The sequence below is a fragment of the Martes martes genome (genome assembly GCF_963455335.1).
Source record: "Martes martes genome assembly, chromosome: 1".
NCBI lineage: Eukaryota > Metazoa > Chordata > Mammalia > Carnivora > Mustelidae > Martes > Martes martes.
In genome coordinates, this window is record NC_137888.1 from 97,430,228 (window position 1) to 97,448,544 (window position 18,317).

The 18,317-nt window shown below is 36.2% G+C and overlaps 1 protein-coding gene across 3 annotated transcripts in view; it reads left to right on the forward strand.

Annotated features, from left to right (window-relative positions):
• NAALADL2 (N-acetylated alpha-linked acidic dipeptidase like 2) overlaps nucleotides 1–18,317 on the forward strand; it is a 1,359,315-nt gene that overhangs the window by 660,172 nt on the left and 680,826 nt on the right. For all 3 annotated transcript variants that reach the window (XM_080802354.1, XM_080802355.1, XM_080802353.1), the window contains one exon: nucleotides 6,749–7,250. In XM_080802354.1, coding sequence (XP_080658480.1) covers nucleotides 6,757–7,250 — 494 coding nt within the window. In that variant the 5' untranslated portion in view covers nucleotides 6,749–6,756. The remainder of the gene's footprint in view (nucleotides 1–6,748; nucleotides 7,251–18,317) is intronic.

Here is an 18,317-nt window from a genome sequence, read left to right on the forward strand (position 1 = left end):
AAGATACTTCCCATTCTCAAAAATGCTTGAGTCCACTGCTCAATTTCTCATTATCTCTAGGGTCTTGTTACTGAAACTTATGGCCTCTGGAAATAATTTAATTTAACTAAGTCTGTACTTTAGAGTTGTAAGCTCCAGATTCTTCTATTCTCTTCAACTTATGTGTCAGAGTAGCCCTTTATTAGTGGATTACTTACCTTGTGTTAGATCTTATTCTAAGCACCTTTAATAATTTATCTCATTTATTCATAGTAATGATAAAAATACAGTGCTGTTATTTCCATCTTACAAATGTGGAATTTAATCATACAGATACTAAGTAACTGGTCTAAATTACATAGCAGAGCTAGGATTTGAATCAAGTAGTTTGCCTATGCAGTCTACTAATTTAGAGATTGAAAAAGCAAGGCATTTGCATAATAAATTTCTTCATTGTGATTGCTGAGCAAGAAAGTAATAGTGCTGGGACCATATTTCTAAGTGGCATTAGTAATATATAACTTTTAAATAAAATTTCTGTTTAACATGTATTTATCATCTGAAATATTTGCCAGCCATTCGTTTTGTTAGGCTAGATCTGCAGCAGTCAGAGACTGTATGTTACGTATTGAAATTTCTGCCTGTTTTGTATTCATCTTTTATTTCTATATAATTTATTTAGTTTCAGCCAGTGAAAATGTGTGAAAGAAAGCATTCAGAAGTAACAATTTATTTTTAAACTAATCATATGCTCAGTAAGAATACAAATTCATTTTTTATTGATCTAAGCCTGTCATAACCTAGAAAAAATACCTTTTAGTTCAACTTATATCTGCTTTCTCTTTTGTGTAAGATGATAAGTATATATAAGAGATAAATGTTTTAGTATATTGAATTTTTAAAAACAATTTAGCCTTTGGTGTGGGCCTGGTTGGGAAAGGATCTCACCTAAGTGAAGAAGAGATGTTGACAACATGGAAAATATTCTCTACTTTTCACAAAAATTGCATTTCATAAAAAAGGCTAAGTGGTATAATATAGAATGTAAGGATGCTACAGATATTTCTATTTAAGGAAATGTAACAAGCTTCTATGACCTGGTCTACACCTTAAGTACGGTTGACCCTTGCATAACTCCGATTTGAACTGCACCAGTCCCCTTATACATGGGTTTTCCCCCTCCCCCCAAATACAGTGTAGTACTGAAAATGTATCTTCTCTTCCTTGAGATTTTCTTTCTTTCTTTCTTTCTTTCTTTCTTTCTTTCTTTCTTTTTTTTTTTTTTAGATTTTATTTGTTTATTTGACAGAGAGAGACAGAGAAGGAACACAAGCAGGGGGAGTAGGAGAGGGAGAAGCATGCTTCCCACCAAGCAGGGAGCCCAATGAGGGGCTCAATCCCAGGACCCTGGGATTCTGACTTGAGCTGAAGGCAGACACTTAACGACTAAGCCACCCAGGCATGCCCCTCCCCTTGGGATTTTCTTTTCTTTCTTTTGTTTTTTTTTTAAAGATTTTATTTATTTATTTATTTGACAGACAGAGATCACAAGTAGGCAGAGAGACAGGCGGGGGCTGGGGGGGGGGGAAGCAGGCTCCCTGCTGAGCAGAGAGCCTGACGTGGGGCTCGATCCCAGGACCCTGGGATCATGACCTGAGCTGAAGGCAGAGGCTTTAACCCACTGAGCCACCCAGGGGCCCCAGCTTGGGATTTTCTTAAGGATACTTTCTTTTCTCTGGCTTACTTTAAGAATACAGTATATACTACATCTAACATACAAAATATGTGTTCCTTGACTGTTATTGGTAAGAATACTAGACAATAGTCGGTTATTGGTTAAGTTTGGAGGGGGTCAAAAGTTGTACATGGATTTTCAGCTGTTTGTGGCATTCGTACCTCTAACCCCACATTGTTCAAGGGTCAACTATATATCTCTTTTAGAGAAAGAGTGATGTGGCAGATTCTAAAATCTACTATATGTAGTTTTTTAAATTATTCAAATAGACAGATGTAAAATAATATGACAGTATAAATTAAGTGAATATCAGTAATAGAAAAATATGAAGTTTGAATAGCCTAATTATATGATCATATCTAAGACATGCTGATTTTGCTGAAAATTTCTTTTTATAATATATCTTTTCTATTATAGTTGAGAATTTGAAGTTCTGGTAAAAACACTGTTATATTTTCTATTTACCTCAGAGAACAGTTTATTTTATTTTACTTATTTTTATAGATTTATTTATTTTAGAGAGAGAGAGTGTGTGAGTGTGCACACTGGTGGGGAGGAGGGGATGAGAGTGAGGGAGACATCCTGTTGAGCATGGAGCTGACTCCGGGGTCCCCAGGATTTGATGTGGGGAGTGATCTCACAACCCTGAGGTCATGACCTGAGTGGAAATCAAGAGTCCAACACTTAAGCCACCCAGGTGCCCAGAGCATAGCTATTTTAAAGAAAGCTGCATTCTCTGTAACGTGGATAAAATAATTTGTGCTGACTCGAAATTGAATAATGGTACTTTTATTCAGTAGTTCAGTATTTGGGCTTATTTTTGAGGTGTTTATTTTAGAAAAAGTGAAACAGAACTCTCAAGGCAGGGATTTATATGTATTTTTGCAAAAAATCTATACTATATTCCTCAAAGCAAAGTGATTTTAAAGATAAATGGTTTTCTAAATTTATATTAAATACATATATATAGAACATGTATATAATATATATGTAACTTGTTTTGCCATATAAATGGTTAAAATGCTTCATTGTTTATGTTCTCACATACTTATTTCCTTGGAAGTTTTCCTGAAATACTGTGGAATTTGTTACATTAAATGGCTCCATTTACCTTTGACCCAGTTACTGTTCTCCTCGAAGAGAGAATTTAGAGTAAATTTATAAATGTGTAATGGGTTCAAAGCGGTAGTAAAGGTGTCAGGCAGATCCCCAGCATGGTGAGGACTTCATATCTGTATCTGCATTACATTCTAATTGATGGCTCTGTCTGATGTTTGAAAAGCGTTAAATTGCTGATGTACATGTGATGGAATGCCTATTGTCAGGCTAGAAATGAAAACTCTGCCTCATCACTGCAGTTGGTTTTTAAATGATTTGTGGAGAAATGACTTTGAATGTTTGTATTAGAGGTCATAATTAGAGATCTCGTGTTTCCGTAGTAACTCCTGTGTGCCAAGTCTTCCTTGAGCATAAACCATGGTCTACAGTTTAATTTTTCAAACAACCTTTAAAGACAGAGACTCTGATTCATTAAAATGAAAAGCAGGAGAAGTCTAAAAAACCACCTTGGGACAGTATCTAAATAAATTAATAATGCATAAAGTGAACACTTAAAGAAGTAAACATCATAATACCATGGCCAGATAGCTGGGATTTATTGATGGTTAAGCTAAATAAGAAAAAAATTGACTAGTGTTACAAAATTACAGTATTTTATAATATATGTTAAAATAGGTTGAATTGTGGGGTATTTAATATTACATTACTGCCAACTTTTATAAAACCACAAATCATTTTAAGAAAAATGTACCCAAACATCACTTTTCTTAGTCTAAAGAATAATTCACCTCTGGATCTCAGTTTCCTCTTCTGCTTTAGGAATTTTCCTCTTATGTGTATGGATTTTAGCAAGTCTTTATTTCTGCTATTTTCAAATTTTTCCTATCCTCCAGTATTTTCTTTTACCATTAAAAAAAAAAAAATTAACCAAGTGTGATTTGGAGCTTTCCTCTACCATTTAATCAATTATCACCTGAAGTAGATGAATAATTACTACTAAATCCAATTATTACTCTCTTTTTCTGCCTGTCTTGGTATGACCAAATACAAAATTCAAAGGTTGTGTTTCCTTGAATCATTTTGGAAACTAGGCTAAGCTAAGGGGAAGGAGGGAGGCTGAATGGGGGACGGCCTGAAAAATCATTCCGGAGACTATTATGAGCTATAGTATCAAATAAACACCTCATGATAACAGTTGGTGTGCCATGCAGTGTTTTTCTTTTTTGTCTCTACATATAGACTAAATGTAAACAACGAAATCACAGCTAGCATATATATGTGTAAATGTCCATGGAGAATATCATAAACCTCCCCCTCTCCATGATGTCTTACAGACCCATATAATTTCTTCTACATTACTAAATTCATTTCTTCCAACAATCCTGCCTAATCCTCTCTCCTCTAATACTGGGGATGTTCCTTCTAAATATAGCCTATGCAACACTCGATGTATGTCTTAGGTGCACCGTCTTAATCTAATGACAACATTATGAAGTTTATATTATTACCATGCCCATTTCATAGCTGAAGACCATAGGTTGCACAGAAGCTAAGCCTTTTGCCCGAAGTCACCCTTTCCTACCTTTTTTCTCTGGATCTCTGGCCCATGTGTTCCTTCTTTGTATATAGTATGCTGGTAGTTCTGGATTTTTTTTTTTAAGATTTTTATTTATTTATTTGACAGACAGAGACCACAAGCAGGCAGAGAGGCAGGCAGAGAGAGAGGAAGGGAAGCAGGCTTCCCGCTGAGCAGAGGGGGCTCAATCCCAGGACCCTGGGATCATGACCTGACCTGAAGGCAGAGGCTTTAACCCACTGAACCACCCAGGTGCCCCGGTAGTTCTGGATTTTTTAAAGTGTCCATGCTCTATTCATTCTCATTCCTCTGTGTTTGTAAATTTTCCCCTTCCTGATTATCATCCTTTCACCCCCCTGGTCAACCCTAGTTCACTCTTCCTCTTTTGCCAGAAGTATCTCAAAGATCACTTTCTTGAGGAACATTTTCCCATAGTCTATGCTACAGCCAGTCACCCCTGAGTCTCCCTGGCACTGGGCATTTTTTATTTAACATAAAGTTCGTTCATGCATTTATCTCTTATTGAATTGTTCCTTACTTGAGGACTAAGGACCCATTTATATTTGTTTTCATTGCCTATCCCAGAACCTGGCATGCATTACTTCTTGTTATTGAGTCAACTCTAGGTAAGAATGAATCCTAGATTATGAGGTAGCAGAAGAGATATCAACAGAATTATAATTTTTATTTTTTAAGGTGAATATTTAATTATGTTTGAATTCTCTGAAAAGTTCAGAACATTTTAATTAACATGGACCTCTGCAAACCCAGATTAGGGTTGTATATACCCATGATTCTGTGCGTGATGCCACTCCCTTTCATGAAGTCCCTGTTTGTATCTTTTTATTAGAGTTTACTTAACCACTGGCCCTAAGGCAGTTAGATAATCAGTTGTCTGTTGAGCTCTGTTCTTCACCCACCACAGTGGGACGCATAGAAAAACCATAAAACATAGTGAGGGACCTTAGAATCCAGCTGGGATGACAAATCTAATACACAGAAAATTTAAGTATAAATACTCCTAATCTGCAGCCATAATACACCAGTGGGTTACTGAATACAGACTGAAGACCACTTGTAGTTAATTAGCCCAGTTAGCTTAATACCACTCTGCAGGATATAACAAACTGTCATCCAAAACTGTGTAGGGGAGAAAATCTCCATCTGCCACTCCTCTAGCAAGGTTATGAAATCAAGCTCTCCTGGCTGGCATAAGGCTTCCCTTTTTGGATGGATGCCATCACAGACTTTGATTTAAAGTTCAGTGATCCAGGCCAATTCATGTCACTAGGTTCACAGAACATTTGGTCTTCTGTGGTAGCCTTAAAGTTTCCAATCCTTTTGATAACTCATGACGAGGTAACCATACTATATTTTGCTTCTTATATTTCAATAGTGTTCCTATCCATTGAGTTTTTATTTCTGTTCTATCCTGAATATCTTTTTAAATATAGCTCTTATAATACAAATCATCCCAGGGTCTTTTTTTTTCCCTCTTTCACTTACTAAACCACAGCTTTATTGCTTCCGCCCTTAGTTTTTCTTAAAAGTGATTTTGACAATGTGTAAGCTTAAATTTTGCCTTCATTATAATATATTATCCTCAGTGCAATTATACTGACTTTTTTTTTGTTTCCTGAGCTTCAAAGGAATGATTGTGTGTATGTCTATTTTATGTTTTCTCATAGTTTCTCCAAGGATCTTCTACTTTATGCTACCTTTTTTTTTTGGTCTTTTCTTCCTATTATAAACATCAACAGCAAAACAGAAGATTCAATAATTAACGAATATATGGCTTTTCTATAGGGACAATATATTTCTCCTGATTATAATCACTAAAATTTTATGGGCATCTAATTTGGATTGCTGCTTTCTTTTGTTTTCACCATGGTGATTTTCATTATTATTTGTTTTGTCAACCTTAAAAGTAAATAGTCAATTATTTATCGGCAAATGATTTTTTTTTTCTGGAATAGCAGAGGAATTGCAATTCAGGACCTGCAAACTTTGGCAAACCATAGGAAAGTTTGGAGATCAGTGGAGAGAACTGTTGCTTTACTGAGTAAAAGAAGGGTGGGAGGGCTGCTTTGAATGAAAAGTCTATTGAAGGAAAGTGAGAGTTCAGTGGTGATGGGTTCTCCTTGACTTGAGTTGTATTTTCTTACTTGCTAAGTTTGTTGCCCAACAGAGAGAAAATTTTCCTTTCTCCTGCTGGTGTGATAAAGTAAGCTTCTTGAGTTGGGAATGCAAGGTATGTCTCTTTCTGTTGGGATGTGTCATTGGCTGAGGGCAAGGTATGAGATCTCCCCCTTCTGATCTCCCCACTCCAATTTAAATGAGTCTCCTTTATTTTATTTTATAGCTTATTTTAAGAAAACATGCTTCCCTTATTTTCACAGGTAAAAAGATGGCCTATCAGAAGGTAAATGCAGATCAAAGAGCACCAGGGCATTCACAGTACTTAGACAATGATGACCTTCAAGCCACTGCCCTTGACTTAGAATGGGACATGGAAAAGGAACTGGAGGAGCCTGGTTTTGACCAGTTCCAACTAGATAGCACTGAGAATCAGAACCTGGAGAATCCAGAGACTGCAGATCTCAATCTTGATTCCATTCAACCAGCAACTTCACCCAAAGGAAGGTTTCAGAGACTTCAAGAAGAGTCTGACTATGTTACCCGTTACACAAGATCTGCACCAAAGAGCAACCCCTGCAACTTTTGCCGCCTTTTAAAAGTACTTTGCACAGCCATCATTTTATTTATTTTTGGGATTTTGATAGGCTATTATGCACATAAAAAATGCCCTTCAAATACTACATCTTCAGCAACGCTTGATCTTCAGTTATACCAAGAGATTCTTGAGACAATCCAAGCAGAAGATATTAAGAAGTCTTTCAGGTAAGCAGAGAAGAAATGGATGTTGGTGGGATGCATTTCCTGGGAAAGATATCTCACAAGGAGTATTGAGTTTGTGATTTTGCCATGGTTTAGGATTAGTCCAGCAAGCTGAGCAACAAAGCTTACCGACATACCCTTCACAGAGAGGGTGCACATTTCAGATTTATGATACTATAATATGAATTTATGATGCTGTTTTATTAATTGATTATAAGAACCACAACTACTGTGGAGACTAAAATATTCCAGGCATTGCATATTATCCCTCTTGGGAAGCTCAGGTAGGCCAAATTGAGATGCAAAGACAGCTGGATGTATGTGTAATAACTAGGGCATTAGCCATATGATTGAAAATTTTAATGACACCAGAACGAAATAAACCTCTTTTACGGGCTGAAGTAACTGTCTCTTATGGTTAAGAGCTAAGATAAACACAGATAGTATTTGGTTTCCTGCTTCCTTGGGCTTCTCAGTGAGCACATTTTTTTTTTTTTTTAAATATTGGGTTCCATATATATCAGGCATTTCTAAAAGTTCATTTGTCTCTCTAGGGTAAGTTTGTACATGACCTCTCTAGCCAGAATGTGTTGATTTTTAAGTTAAATGATGAGAAAATATTCTTTAACTGGCATTAATTCTGAGTTCTTGGGAAAAGTTTCACTATTGCCATATGACTAATGGATAACTTGAACCTTTTGTTGAGTTGCAAAGGTTAACTTGAAACTTTGGTGAGTTGTTACATTTTTAATGAAATGAAGAATTGGAAAGCAGCTTTCCTGTGTATTTTCCATATGTGCCAAGAAAGGACAGTCCTAAGTGAATCATGGACATAGAGGAGCGAGAGGGATACTGCTTCCCCAGGATAGTCTTCCTGTATTACTTGCACTCATTACTGCCAAGGTGTTGGCATATGTGCATTTTTAGGGATCTTCTAGGGAACATACCCACTGAAAATGTATCATTGAATCTATGTGCTGGAATGTCATGTGTATTGATGTTGGTGAGTTCTTATTTTCTTCCTAAAGATCACATCTGAATGACTAATGGCAATTTGTTTGCTGTACCCTTCTGTGTCTGCTATTCATTGTTGCATAAACAGGTAATATGCAGATAAGACTTTCCATGATATTTCCCTATGTAAAATTGTTTTTATAGAATTGAGCTGAGAGATATCCCATTATCTTATAATGAGTAATTGTAACAGTCATGATCTAACAGACAACAGAAAACTCTCTGAATATTTAAAGCAGAGGGCACTGAAAGGAGAGAAATTACTCCATCAAAGATAAAAATCTGAGAGGGCAGTCAGGACAGTGAGGCACCCCAAAGAAAAGAAGCCATTACTAAGCCTAGGCTGAAGAGACAAAGGGACTGGGGTAACTTGGTGGAAGCTGGAAATTTCTATATACACAAATGCAGGGGGGTGAAGATGTAGCTTCAGCTACTGAAGGCAAAGAGAAAGTAAGAAGTACCACAGCTTCTCCATTTCTGCAGTTCTGTAGCATCCTACTGGTTGTCCCACTGGCTGACTCCAGCAGGGATACTGCTGACTCAGAGCCTGGGAAACTCTCTCTGAAGGGGTCAGCTCCCTGGAACAAGGGGAGGGGGAGGAGGGGTCTATATGCCTTTTGTGTACTAACTAGCCTACATATTTATTTTCTTTCTCTTGCTTTCTTTGCCTTATTTTTCCCCCCAGCATTGCAGACAACTTTAAAAACTGATTTATGTCCTTTCTGCAAACAAGCAGCTGATTCTAAAATTTTAAATATCTAATTAAATAAAAATATTCATTATTTTTCTCAGAATAGAAGTTGCATGACAGTAAGGCATATTTCCTCCTCTTAAACTTAAAAACCAATAAAATATATATATTTCAAAGCTAGCTACAAAAATATAACCACTAGCAATTATATTACCAGGCAGTGTTCAGTGGTTGGATACATTCACAACTGCACTCCATCAGATAGCTGCATATTTTTCTTTATTGAGATAAGAGATTTTTCTTTAATCAATATTTTGGTACAAATATGTTTACAGTAACTTTCTTCAAATAGCATGTTCTCATTCCCAAAACTACCTTTTCCCTAATAGTCATGCTAACAACATGCCTTATTACAAGTACCTGCATTTATTAAGTTACCTCAGCATTAACTCTGTATGTCGCAGATTCCTTCCTACTACTACTTTTCACCAATTTATGATCAGTTTTGAGCTCTTATTGGCAGACTGTTTTTTGTGCATCCGTTGCTCTATCTCTTCTTTACTGGTTTTCCATCTCTGCCCATGCTCTAAGACTATGTCAGTTCTTTCCAAACATCCAAAAATTGTACAATATAAAAGATACTCTTTATAATAGATTATATTGCAGACTCCATGAGGGGGTGAACCAAATTTGCTCAGCCCTGCAATAGATTCCTATTGTAGAGCAGACATTGAATAAGTATTTTTCTAAGGGAAGAAATAAATGCCTGAATAAGTGAGAAATAGATCTGTATTTAATTGATCAATTATATTATGTATTTTGAAAATCACTTGACTTACCATTTGTATTTTTCATATTATTATACTCAAAACATTATTAATATAATACCTACTTATATTATAAAATAGATTTATGTTATATATAGTTACTCAGAGGATATGCTGTTTTCTGATTTAAAAAAAAAATGACAACTCATATCAAAACCAAAAACTATAAAAATGTTAAAGTACACTGTGGATGTCTCGGTTAAAGTTGAGGCTTGAAGACAATTGGTACTGTGTTTCTGATTAGGACCAGCATACAGAACTTGGGGCTGGGGAGGGTAACATAAGTCTCTGAGATGATCACCCGGTTTTAGCCTATGAAAGGTTGGAGAAGCTAAAAAATAGAAAAGTGGATACAGAAGATTTTTCTTTTCTTTTCTTTCTTTTTTTTTTTTTTTTATTTTTTTGAGAGAGAGATGCTAGTGGTGTTAAGTCCCAATTTCTTCTCAAGGAGGAAGCTTCAAGCCCAGTGAAAAAAAGTGTTAAATATAACTACTTGGAAGAACTTGATAGCTGCCTCACACAGAGTGCCCGAGTCCTACCTAAGAAATCTAAGTAAAAAGATAGCCTGGTTAGTTGCTGATAAAAGTATAAAAGAAGAGGTTTTGGGTGGCCTATGGCAAAGTTTGCTTCTATGGACTCTATCCAGGCAAACAGACAGACAGAAAATATGAATGTGAATGAATAGGAGAGAGAGGATCACTAGGATTGTGCCTCCACCCACCATTCATATGTTCTGATCCTGATCGTCAATATAATGGTCTTAGGAGATGGGACCTCTGGGAAGTGTTTAGGTCATGAACATATATCTCTCACAAATAAGACTAGTGAACTAATAAAAGGAGTCCCCACAGACCTCCCTAGTTCTTCTACCATGTGAGGACACAGTGAGGAGGTATTCTTTATGAACCAGGAAGAGGGACCTCACCAGCCACTAATCTGCTAGTGCTATGATCTTAGACTTCCCAGTCTCCAGAGCTATCAGAAATGTTCATTAGCTAACCAGTCTGTGGTATTTTGTTACAGAAGCCCAAATGGACTAGGGGCTGGGGAGACGAGAGATGTGGAAGAGGGGATATCGTACAGGTATTTTCCAATAAAGCTTCCTGGATGACTAAAAAGAACTTGTCAGGCAGAGCTAGAAGTATGGGGCTGTGGAATGAGTAAGTATTGGAGCTGGAGGAGAATGTACTACCCACATCAAAGGAAGTGAGAAGTCCCCAGGAGTGGGACAAATGAATCTCCAAAGAACCCACAAGGCAGACACAAGAGGAAAGGCTAGTTGCCAACTCCAGCTAGATTCAGAAGGTACCATGCCATACATGAGAGTATCTGTCAAGTGAGAACCTTTTGCTCCTTCTTTACCTATTCTCACTTGCTTCAGCCCTAAAATTATAGACACGTAAAGCAAAGAAGCTGACCACTCTCCTTTCTTTGACTTCAGGGCTTCCACTTTAAAGATGGTCAAAAGTGGGAAAAAGTTCAAAATTCTGACTACTAAATGACAATCAACATTTTAATTACCCACTAGAGGAACTCAAGTCACATAATAGTCACCAGGATTAATGTAGGGTTTTTTTGTTTTGTTTTGTTTTATCCTAGGTATAAGAAAAAAACTAGCCCCAATGAATAAATGTAAATGGAAGAGAAGAAAAGTACTTTATGATTCCATTCCCTGAGTTAAAAGTTGTCTAATGTAGAGGATACACATGGGCTATTTTTATGTTCAGTATTATTGAAAAGTACATATTTGAATGATTCATAGAGAATCATTGATAGACATATTGACTGTATATCCTAATTTAAGAACCTAATTATCCCATAATAAAGCCCACATAATACACTAACTTAAGCCAAGGACTTGGTATATTGGCCAAATAAAAGAAAACCAATCAGTTTAGTTACACTTGATCCTGTTTGTAGACATGCTCAAGATTAGCATAGGAATATGAAGACCATGTTAGTGCATGTGTAAATGTATGTGTGTATATATTAATCTTCTGATTCTCTCAGTCCCTTCTGTCTATGTGTAACTGTTGCTATTTGAAAAAAATGCCTGGGTGCCTGGGTGGCTCAATTGGTTGAGTGGTGGCCTTCGGCTCAGGTCATGATCCTGGAGCACCAAGATCGAGTCCTGCATTGGACTCCCTGCTCAGCAGGGAGTCTGCTTCTCTCTCTGACCCTCCCCACTGCCATGCTCTCTCTCTCTGTCTCAAATAAATAAATAAAATCTTAAAAAAAAGGGAAAAAAATACCTTAACTTTTTACATTATTGGTTTATCTCTTCCACAGAGCTTCTGTGTAAGCGAAAGGCTGTATTCAGATATATAGCAGATACATTCTGATGAGTCAGACTCAAAATAGGCCGTTGAAAGTTGTTTCATTCTATGCTTTTGGTGTGTTGGAACAGTAACCACTTAGATGATGCCAGTTTATTTTAAGCATCAAAAGAGAAGGCTAGGCCCATCCAATAATCTGTGAATAGGGATTATTCACTTGATCGGGCCTTATTAATATAGACTCAGGATTCAATCTGTTCCAGGGACCTCAATAGCCATACTCCTCTGATTTTCACTGAAGTGTTGAAGCACCAAAGTAACTTAGCTCCACTTCCATCTTTATCACTTTTTGTTTGCCTTATTTTTTTTTTCTTCTCCCAGCACCAGCTGCTCTATCCCCCAGTGTATGATTCTACTGTTCCTATTCCCCAGAATGAAATTTTATTTTGAGGACCAAAGGCATCTGTGGCCCTGCGTCAAGTGTTTATCCTGGGTCTGCTCAGCTTTGGCCAGCTGAGATGCTGGTCACCTTGTATAAAACACGTTAACCTAGAGCTGTTGAGAGAGCACTTTAATTCAGAAGAAGCTTCAATGTGGCAGGTCTAATGTTTTATGTATATTATATAATGAAGTCACTGAGTCTTTATCACATATTTATCGTACGTATAGTCGAATGAATGACCTCTGGGTGTGTGTATGTGTTAAAGATCATAAGCACATTGCTGAGTAAAGGATGTTAATTTCAAACTTTAGTTACCAAATATAGTACTATAATAATAAAACATTTGAAATGGATGAACTAATGAAGTTTAGTATATTTTTGAATGCAGGAATGTGTTGACTTTTGACAGCTATAGAATCTGTGAAATGGTGAGAAAGAAAACATGTGCTGTATCTTAATTATGGCTAACATGGCTTTTTTTTTTTTGTTCTTTTTTAAACAGAAAGAACATTGTTGTTTTTCTTACTTATAAGTAAAATATGTAGAGAAAATTAGAATTAATAAAAAGCCACCCATATTTCTATCCCCCTCTTTCATCATTTTCTTTCTTTTCCAATCAATAACTAAAATTGTATTATAACACATATATGCCTTTCATATCTGCTTTAGAATTTTTTTAACCTACAATATATTTAGAACCATTTTTAATGCCAGTAAAATAGATTTAAATCATTATATTAAAATACTGCTGATATTCTATTATACAGATGTCATAAATTTATTGAACCTGTTTCTTATAAATGAACATTTAGGTTGCTTTTACAAACATTCTTTTTTTAAATTTAATTTAATTTAATTTTCAGTGTTCCAAAATTCATTGTGTATGCACCACACCTAGTCCTCCATGCAATACGTGCCCTCCTTAATATCCACCACCAGGCTTACCCCCACCCCCTCCCCCCTCCCCTCCAAAACCCTCAGTTTATTTCTCAGAGTCCACAGTCTCTCATGGTTTGTCTCCCCCTCCAATTTCCCCCAACTCACTTCTCCGCTCCATCTCCCAGTGTCTTCCGTGTTATTCCTTATGCTCCACAAGTAAGTGAAACCACATGATAATTGACTCTTTCTGCCTGACTTATTTCACTCAGCATAATCTTGTACATATGTCTTTGCTTCTTTAATTATTCTTTTCTGATAGATTCCTGGAAACAAATCACAGATTCAGGGAGTTTACATTTGTTTAGTTATTGGCTTTGTCTTGCCAAATTGCTTTTCAGAGCTGCCAAGCATCCAGTCCTTTATTTGTTTTGATAGGCCGAAAATAATGTTGACAAATTTTTTATATCTTAATTGACCATTTGCATTTCTTTTTGCATGTATGAACTACTTTTTAAAGAATTTCCCTCATGGTCTTTATAGGTTCTTTCCATGGCCTTTACAAGTTGAGAAACTTGTATTATAAGTATTATAAGAGTAAAATAGTCTATTACTTTATGTACGGTACCCCATCTTTCTGGATTTTATTTAGTAGACACATTCATTAACAAAATAAAATGAACAATAAGCTATCTGGTTTTATCTACTTTTAAATGTCTGCATTATCTGGACAAGGCAGTATTTTTCATCACTGTCTGAGTTGGTATAAGCAATTAAGCATGAATTAAGTTATGCTGTGAAATGATCTTTGCAAACATAACGAAAACACCACATTTTTTTTTTTAGTTGGTAATAAACTCTTAAAAGTGTAGGAAATGTAAATTTTCTTCAGCCATATCTTGATGAACAAGACCTTATCTGAAAACCTAGGTAGCATTCAGTATTGTTTCATATACTTTATATTTTATTATTTACTTGATATACTAAATTGAAATGGATTCTCAAATCTAGTTTTCTCTTTTTCTGAAATGTACTTTTAAAATTTATCTATTGTTTTGCTGCTTCTCCTCCTCCTCCTCCCCCCCCCTTTTTTTTCTTCTTTCGCTTCTTCCTGCTCATTCAGTGCCTTTTGGCGACAATAGTATATTTAATTAGTAATACATGTAATTTGAGTGATATCTTTCAAAGAACCAATTAAACTTTGCCATCGACATTATTTGGTTATGTTACCTGGCTTTAATGACACTGAACTAAAGGAATTTGCTGCACACATACTGCTATTTTCTGTTATATGCCCCTTCTGTGTCTATGATAGTCCTAATCCTCTTTTTCATTGTGCCTAGACCTTGCCTCAGAGTCATCCTCAAACCAACATTCTGGGCAGCCTGTATTAATTAATCAGAGGCATATATGAAGATTTGCCATTCTTGTCCTATGTTATCCCCATACTGGATCACATCATAAGAATTAGTTCATTTAAATTGTATGAATGAATTTCTCCTGGAAAGGGAAAGTTCATACTCTTTTCAGGCCAGCTAAGTGCGGCAAGAATCCTAGACTTATAGCTACCCTATACTTCTAAGGAGTCTAAAATTTTAGCCTGCTTGTTAGCATCCACTATATTCTGATGATGCCTTCTTATTCTAAGCTCATCACCTGAAAGGAGAAAAATCTCTGTTCAAGATATCTAGAAATGAAATCCATTATTCTCTCTTCCACCTAAATTGTTGTCCACCTACCTTCACTTACCATCCCTTGACCTAAGATAGTAAACAGTAGTGCTGCTTCTCTGTCCCATTCTTTTAACCCAGAGACCAGGTTTGTTTACTTTTTATAATATCATTGTCTCGCCTGTGCTCATAGTGTGTCTTCATTTTGTCATCCTTCCCTTTCCACATCTATCACCCATGATTTATCTCTTCCTTTGGTTTAAGAGTGTTATAGTCCCTTTATCAAAGAATATATGATTGATCTGTTTCCCGTTCAACAAAGATGACAACTACACATTCTCTTCAGTCTTAAATGAAGGAGGCAATGTAGTCCTTGTCTAAAGAAAAGCTGTCTGTGGAGTTCATGGAGGCCCATAGACCGTTCATGGTTTTTAGAGCATTAGGAAGACCCCTTTAGGGGCTCCCTCCTGGGTGGCTCAGTCATTAAGCGTCTGCCTTCAGCTCAGGTCATGATCCCAGGGTCCTGGGATCAAGCCCCCCAGCGGGGCCACTGTTTGGTTCATAGGAAGCTTGCTTCTCCCTCTCCCACTCCCCCTGCTTGTGTTCCCTCTCTTGCTGTCTCTCTCTCTGTCAAAAAGATAAATAAAATCTTTAAAAAAATAGACTTATTTAAATTCATGATTTTTCTTTCTTCTGATGCTACGGGACTTTCACTTTTGCTGCTCTGCTTTTGTACAAATGCAAGGCTTGATGATGGCGATGCAGTCAGCAAGTGTTCTCCTCTAGTCTCCAGATGCACTTTCCAGCCATCTGTTTGTCCTTCTCTGTCATGTATTCTTTTTTGGTCTCTGTCTTCCCTACCTTTTTTATTTTTTTGTTCCTCGTCAATTTCAGTATTAGAGAGAATGAGAGCAGGAAGATTGGGAGAAATGAAAAAGGCAATATAGAAACTGGCACTTTAATTGGAGAAAAACATGTAAATGTATAACAAAGGTGCAAGTAATTCAATTTATGCAAATAATAACAGAATGAATTTAACAGTAATAGAGTGACAGTTCCTAAAGGAAGAAATTTGCTATTCTATCATTGATCTCTCCAGATAACAAATGTACATTGTCTTAAATATAAACACAAAAAAGAATACATAGTATAAGATTTACTAAATTATGCATAGTATTTTATTGCTGTGGAGTTTGGATAAAGGAACTGCTTTGCTCAGAGTTGCTCAGTGTTACCCTGAATGACATTTATTCTCTTAACGGACTGGATGAACAGACCAATGAAAGCTATGCTCTTCACATTCTTTGGGCATTTGACCAGAGCAAGAGCAGCATGCCCCATAGGATGAGTCAGGATTATTGACAGTGGCTTTTGTCTGCAGTGACCTTATCAATCCTGACCTGTTCAAATACTAGGCATCCTTCGAGGTTTGGCTCACGTTCGTTTGGATCTCCTACCAATTGAGTTCTCTCTCTCCTAGTAACTTGCAGAGTTTCTTTTTTTTTTTTTTTTTTTCTTTTCTTTTTGTTTGCATGAATCACTTCTGCTTTGCAGTGGAGAAAGAACTATATAAGTCTGGCACAGTACTTGAGTCATAGCATGCAAATACTCAGTAAATCTTTACTCTGGAGAGAATGAACCCAGAATATCTAGACCTTCTTGATAAAGCCTTCACTTGCATGTGGTTTCTTTTCTTTTCTCTCTCTCTCTTTTCTTTTTTTTTTTTTTTTTTTTTAGAAAAAATAATGTGTGTTTCTGGTTATGGATCTATATTACTGGAATTTGAAATTAAAATCATATCTGTGACTTTAGGTATACAATGTAATGTGTATATATATAGTGTATATGTAATATAGTATGACATACACACACACACAAATGACTTTGGTTTCCAAGCATATTTTGTCTATGTTGTCATAGTCTGTGCTAATTTTTTTTTATTGTGATGATAGAGGATTTTCTTTTCCCTTATGTAAACATATGCTGAATATCTACTATATTGTAGGCGCTGGGCCAGTCAATTTACATTTTTTAATGATATTCTGTTTAATGTAGAGAATATTCTTTGCCATCAAGAAGAAGCGAAAGTAAAAATTTCACAAAAAGGTAATTTCTGTGAGTGCAGGTTTTATAGTGGCACAAAGTAGATCCCCTTACAAGTCTTTTTATGCCCAGCCAAGAAGAGGTTGTCTTAGTCTAGGTTAAGTTCTGCCAGAAGATTTGCTTTCTTCCTGCTTTGTTGCTTTCTTGCCCTCTCTGTCCCGTCCCTCCTCCCTCCCCATTCCTTGCCCCACTTTCCCTTCCAGGCACACACAATTTTTTTTTTTTTTTTTTTTTTTTTTTTTATCCTCAAAGAAACATACTAAGATTGGGTTACTTAACTTCCTAGTAAACACCTGTCCTTTTCTTAGCCTTTTTTCCTGAATCTCCTGAATCTATCTGTTGTAAAACATTAGGACTATGTTAAATTGTTAAGAATCAAAATGCTGATATTTTAGTTTTTCAAATTTGACTTTTGTTGTATTCTTAGTAGGAGGAATGTATTTTACATAATGAAAAGACTATTTTGCAGTGGCTATGTTCTATGGTCAATGAAATATTTCCATCAAATATATCAAGGTCATCTGTGCTTACTGACTGCCTATCCTGAAAATGGTTTAACCTTAAGACTTGTCACGTATTTCTTCAATCTTTCCTGCATCGGCTATAATATGCTTTTCATCCGTTCACTTCTTGATCTTATTCATTCCAAAAAGGGAACAAGATCAGTCAGATGTAGTACAAGGGAAAAACAAACCTTTTTCTCTGAGGATAAAGTATGTCAGTTTCCTGTGCATTCACTTGACTTCCCGACACTCTAGCGACAGAAAAGTTGGTAATGATCGCATTTAGTAGAGTGAAGTATAAGTTAAACACAGAAGGGCTGGGAACTGATTACATACTTCTCTCTTTCATGTTCCTTTTTAATGTCAATGAAATCAAGGTTCAAATGGCAGACATGGCCCTTTGAGATATGCAATTTGAAAATCCCAATCCGTGCTATAGAAATAAAGCAAAATGCTTGAAAATTGTGGATAAAAGTATCAATTCTATAATCTCATCAGGGTGGTTACAGGGGAAATTTAAATGAAAATATATGTGAAAATAGATGATATGCATATTTACCAAATCAAATTAAGTACTTTATTACAGTCACTTAAAAATTTTTCAAATAGATGTTTCTAGGTGATAGGAAAGAAAGTTGTCTAGCAATTCACATACCTAAAAAGGGGTG